Source organism: Populus euphratica, unplaced genomic scaffold, assembly GCF_000495115.2.
Source record: "Populus euphratica unplaced genomic scaffold, PopEup_1.0 scaffold1.1, whole genome shotgun sequence".
In the NCBI taxonomy this organism is placed as follows: Eukaryota; Viridiplantae; Streptophyta; class Magnoliopsida; order Malpighiales; family Salicaceae; genus Populus; species Populus euphratica.
Window position 1 is genome coordinate 995,389 of NW_011499845.1, and position 6,000 is coordinate 1,001,388.

The 6,000-nt window shown below is 34.7% G+C and overlaps 1 protein-coding gene across 1 annotated transcript; it reads right to left on the bottom strand.

Moving 5' to 3' along the window:
- Window positions 1-1,571: 1,571 nt before the first annotated feature.
- LOC105130951 (aspartic proteinase PCS1-like) lies at window positions 1,572-3,916 on the bottom strand. The gene has a single exon (XM_011033723.1). The coding sequence runs from the start codon at window positions 3,675-3,677 to the stop codon at window positions 2,355-2,357; it is 1,323 nt and encodes a 440-aa protein (XP_011032025.1). The 5' UTR covers window positions 3,678-3,916; the 3' UTR covers window positions 1,572-2,354.
- Between the last annotated feature and the right edge of the window lie 2,084 nt (window positions 3,917-6,000).

Sequence of the window (6,000 nt, forward strand, 5' to 3'; positions counted from 1 at the left end):
TGAATTATATTGGGAAAAAGTAAAATCTCATAAATTCTTTAATCTTGATGTCGATCGTATGTGTTTTGATCGGAGAAAAAATTGAGGAAAACTTTTTTTTGTTCATCCTGGATTGTGGATTTGGATCTTATCAGCATTCTCACGGTATCTCAATCTTCTTCTCAAAGTTTGTTTCAATGTCAAATGTTAGGCCATCCATGGGCAGACCAGAGTCTGTGGACCGAATACCGAGCCCAGCTTGCAGAGTGAGGCCTATTTGAACTCCACTTGCCTCGCTTGAAAAAGGAGAAGGATGAGGTCCGGTCTGCATGAACTCAAATTTTACCCGAATATACTGTTTGCTGTAACTATTACTTATTAAAATATTATTTGTTTAAAAATATATTCAAATAAATTAATTTAAAGTAAAAAAAAGAGTTAAATTTTTTAAAAGTATAATTAGACTGCAAAAAGAAACACTTGTAAAAAATAAAGACGGCGTCCATGAGAAGTCCACTTCGTTCGATCAAATGAAGGACCTGTACGGCTGTACTGCTACTTTATCAAAGATAAAACTAGCCGGGCACAACCCTTCATTATTATATTACCTTTATACCTTAGATCTGATAATCTCCATAAATAAAAATAAAAATAAATAAAATCAAACTACCCTCTTACGGAACTACAACAACCTTATAAGATTCGCGTTGCACGGGAATTTTTTTAAAAAATTAGCGTAATAAATTACAAAATTTGATGAATTAACTTTGATTTAAATAAATTTGCTAAGATGATAGTTTGATCACATTGTATTTTTAAAATAAAGTATGATGTGATCAAATTTCAATCTTTTATCTCAATAAATGGATTAAATAAATCCAGTTATATTAATAAATAAATTTTTTTTTTTATTAAAATTGTAATTTTATGAATTTTTTTAAATATCTTTTATGAGTGACTATATATTTTTGTTTAACTTATTGATTTAAAAATACATTATAATTAAAATATCAAAAAATAATATTCTTGAAATAGTGAGTGGTTTTTGATTAGTCAGATATAAATTTATTATAATTAAATAAAAATTTATTAAAAATAAATTATATAAATAACTTGTAGATTATATATACTTGTAGATTAATAAAATAGATCTAAACTCAAGAAAGTCTAATTATTTTATATTAAAATAACAACTTAAAACAACTATAATTTTTAATTAAGTTGCTGAATTGCATTTAATTTTTTAAAAGAGTTTCTGAATTTTTTTTAGAGTAACTACTATATTACCACTCAAATTATCAAAATTTCTTTTAGAATAGATACTACGTCGCTACTTAAATCATCAAATCATTAAATATAAAATATCTTGCTAAGAATATGCTCTACTTTCATCATTCAATAACATTTTTTATTTTTTTTAATTAATCAACTGATTTTATTAATTATTATAAACTAATCTATCAATTAAGCTAGAGATAACGCTATTTAATCTTATCACGTCATATTATATTAATTCATCAAAAATCTTTTAAAACATACATCAATTCTAAGCTTTTTTTGAATTTTATTACGGTAAATGCATAATTTAACCAAAAAAAGTTTAGGTGCGAATTGTTTTTGAAGGAAATGTTTCTTTGGTCAAACCGTACAGTGTTGAATGCTAGACATACGAAAGTGGATTCCATAAGGCAGTTAAAATTGCCAGACTGGCACAGAAAATCTCGAAACCAAGAAGCAGGAACCACCACCAAAGCATCTACGATTACAAGCAGTGCGTTTGCATGAAAAGACAGGAGAGTACCTAAACACGAGAGAGACAGACATCGATTGGTGATGAAATTTCACCTCATCTCTGCTGTAGCCCCAAAGAAACGAGTCTCAGGAACAGCCAAGTTGGCAAGTTTTGGTACACATAGTAAAAGGTGTCGGGCATGGCATCCGTAAACCAACTGTCCTCAAATATTAAACCCTACTTTATCACCTGGCCCCAGCCAGCCTCACCAAATTCAGAGATTCCAGAATCACAAATATAAAAGCGATGGAAGTAAGTTGAATAATATCACGCAAGTTTCAACATTTGATGCTCCGACATCCAAAATTTCCTTCACTTTCCGACACTGTCCGATCAATGGGCCACCTCTGGAGCATCGAGGTGATCCATGGATTGGACAATAACTCATGGATCGATCCGATAATACCAACTTTTCATTGCTACCAAAAAACCATCTAAACCCTGTACAGTCTGTAAAATAGGGTGCCCCCAGTCATCGAAGGCTGATAACGATGTTCCTTAGCAGCTGAAAATGTAGACCTGATTAGCCCCCACGTGTGAGCTTACTGGGTGCTAGAGTAGCTCCGTTACTTCTGTCTAAATTTTAGACATCCAAGCCAAGCCGTTGACCAGCAAGATCGCACCTAACCTCAGCAAATCCAATCCTAGATTTTTCAAGATCATACTCCATCCAAACATTTTGTTGTTGATGATGACCAATCACGAAGGACTCAATTCCCAACGAGTCAGAGTTTCCAAAAGTAAAGCACCACACTGAATCTTTCCCTCTAACTTCACCCGGAACCCGATACAGCAACCTTTCACCCGATACACTCATCTCGGCTCCTCTAAACATTAAGTTAACAACTGGCAGATTTGGCAAAGCAGCCCGAGTCGGTTCAATCAAATAACACAGATCCATTGCTCCTTGAAACACGTAATGAGGTTCATTTAAAACTCTTAAAACCCCTTTAGTTTGCAACAAAAATTCCTGTTTTAGAGCACTGTAAACCGGACCCAACAAAAACGTGAACTGGGTACCCGAGTCCACCATAGTTTGACCAGCACCGGTATGGTCCGGCTCAAACACCGATTTGGGCAAAGACAAAACTTTGTCACTTACCTTTATTCCCTCGAGCTGAACCGAGTAAGCGACCCGATCAAAATAGGGTAACGGGGTCGACATTTCAACCAAAGGAGTGTAATTTAATGGTTTAAGCCACGAGAAACTGGCTTCCCCGAGAAGCAAAACACCGGACGAGTCGCGATCCGATATGCAATACGAGAATTTTCGAAACCCCATCTGGTTCACGAATGATAATGAACCGCGGTTCATGCCCATTAACCCGGTTGTCTTCGCATCTTCCTCTGAATTGGAGCTAAAACCCGAATCCATGCACCCGAAAACGGTCGCAGGTCCTGTCACCGATCCGACCCGGAAAGTTTCAGATGCTAGGTTTCCTTCAACGGAGGAGGCATCCGCGTAGGAGATGATGAAGTGGCAGAGCTTGGCCGGGTCGCAGGAAACGGGTAGGGGTAGGTCACGGGTTCGGGTCTCGCAGGTTGGTGAAGAGCAGGGAATTTTTGTGTATGTTTTGGAGGCAAGAGGATTAAAAATTGAGTTCAAGTTTGGTTCCTTTTTGCAATGGAGCCAAGAAAGCTCACTCCCTGTGTCCAGGACCATTGTAATGTCTTGCAGGGGTGTACCAGCTTTGAGAGAGACGGTGAGGGTAACGTTGTGGTGAAATAACAGCTTGTCCGTGGTTTTTGAGGTGGTGGAGAAGAGTCTTGGCGTAGAGATAGGAGTACGGTGCTTTTGGGTTCTTAGAGCTAATACTATTGGTGGTTGGTTTGAAGATAGACAGTGCTTGGATTGCAATAAAATGAAGGAAATGTATAGTTGAACGAGAAGCTGAAGAAAAGCCATGATGTTTTGTTTAATAATGCACTGTTTCCCTTGGTTGGGGCTTTGCTTATAATTGAAAACTTTGAAAGATCGATGAAGGGAGGGAGGGAGCTACGGTTACTGCTTGAAATGATGCATTAATTGAAAGAGTATACGCGTTGTTAGTTTTGGGGGGATTTTGGTATTGGGGACGGTTACAAAACAAAAGGCTTTTTCTTGGAGATGATATAAATGACAAATTTGAGTGCATCTGAGCTGTTCATGGGAGTTGATTTTCTAAATGAAAATGACAAATTCCATCTGCAAAGTTCACCCACGGAACACAAATTTAGATGAGTAATTATAAGATAATGATGGTTATTGAATCAACAACGAAACCTGGAAAGGAAAGGGAAAGAAATGGAGATTAATATATATATGTTTGGTGGGGAGATGACATTTAGCTAGGTCCAGGTTAGGTGCTTAGTTAGTGATTTATTTTCCATGAAATCATTAATTAAAGTTTTACTTCTACCAAACTCCTTTTGTTGTCGTAGGTGACTAAGAAGTTTTCCAGCCATGGTTTAGCAATTGCTTGATTTGGCATGAAAAACAACTGTTATATGTGCTAGGCAGTGCATTGCGGTTTGCATTTTGTCTCAAGTTACTTTTCACTTTCCTTGCATTCTGTTAGGTAGCAATTGCATAATATTGCCTCAAAATGCAAGATATCCCTTCCGGAATTATCAATTTAGATACGCCAATTCTAGTCTATCAACACTCGGATCTGATGATGAAGAAACAAGAAATTTCCTATCATAAAGCCCAATTACTACATTGAGATTGCATAACAGAATAATGTAACCCTGTACTCTAAAACAATGTCCAGTTACCTTCGAAAGCTTATTTTATTAACGTTTCATCGTAACCTGTGTGGTTCCATGTTGTCTTGTAATCTCACTCTCATTATCAATAAAACGACACCATGAATCCACGATATTATTACAAAGTTCAACTTGATTTTTTTTTCTTCTTGGATCTGTAATTACTTACAATTTTTGTCTTCGTGAGAAATCTCTGTTTTTTCAGTTCAAAGACTGTTTTTCCAACTACTTTATGGTTCTTTGAGACAGTTTTTCAATGGCCGACGAGGCCTTTCAAAAAGGGAATCTCTGTAAGGTGCAATGGGGACAATAAGTGGATAATACTATATAAACCAGGAAGATGAATCCAGCCACCAAAACCCTTTGCTTGGATATGAGAGACTTTACTTAAATTTTGACACTTGAACAATAATAGACAAGTGGTCGGTTAATTAAAATTGATTTATGTGCAATATATTGGTGATTGTGACACAGAATTAAATAATGGTTTCGGATCTGAAACTTTCGGCAAAGATAATTAGCAGTCGAGACTTTGGTCCGAGGGGGAGGAGCTAGCTTGCCAACTCTTCCCGTCTATAAATTGCACCGGGGAGTCATCGTGGAACTTTAGCTTTGTTTTGATTGGTGATTGATCGATGGGCTGTCATGCATTATAAATTGTAATTGCAACAGTAGTTTTCAACCGAGGAGCCATGTCTGCACATTAAAATTTACATAACAATTATCATTTATAATATCCGGTCTTGACCGACAAAATCAGTCAATTACGACATGCTGATAACAGTTTTTTTTTTTAGATTAACGTGAGTGTTTGGATCAACTTACGCACAGCACGACTAAAATATAATTTGCTGATGCAGGGATTAAAATCCTAAAATGCAAGAATAAAACATGATAATTGCACAAGAACAAATTCCAACCAATTCATCAAGTTATTTATAATTAAGATCTCTAGCATGTAAAAGAAATATATAAGCTAAGGTAGATCTTGAATTTGTTTTTTTAATAATTATGAGTACGAGTTTTTCATGGTTATTTAAAGTTTATATAATTATTAATTTTAGAATATAAAGAATTAATAGAGATAAATATAAACTTACTCAAATTCATACATTAATATGTATACATATAACCTCCATCAGCTAAATAAAATATGAAATAAATTTAAAAAATCAAAACTACAACATCTAAATCTTAAAATAGAATTTTATCCAAAAAAAAAGCTTTTAAGCTGTGAATTTATATTAGCTTTTAAATAAAATTTTCATACATAATTTACGCTCAGTTTTTTGTTTTTTGCTAGACATTGCTCATGGCAAATCTTTTTGAATTTAAGTGTAAGTTTAGTATTAATTCAGTACAGGAAAAAAAATCAATTTTAAACAACACCTAAATAGCAATACCAAATGATGCCTAATAATTTTTATGGAACATTAGAAATAATAATAATAATAATAATAATAATAATAATAATAATAATA

Bases quoted from the DNA above. Each gene is read 5' to 3' on its own strand.
- LOC105130951 (XM_011033723.1), bottom strand. From the start codon at position 3,677: ATGGCTTTTCTTCAGCTTCTCGTTCAACTATACATTTCCTTCATTTTA.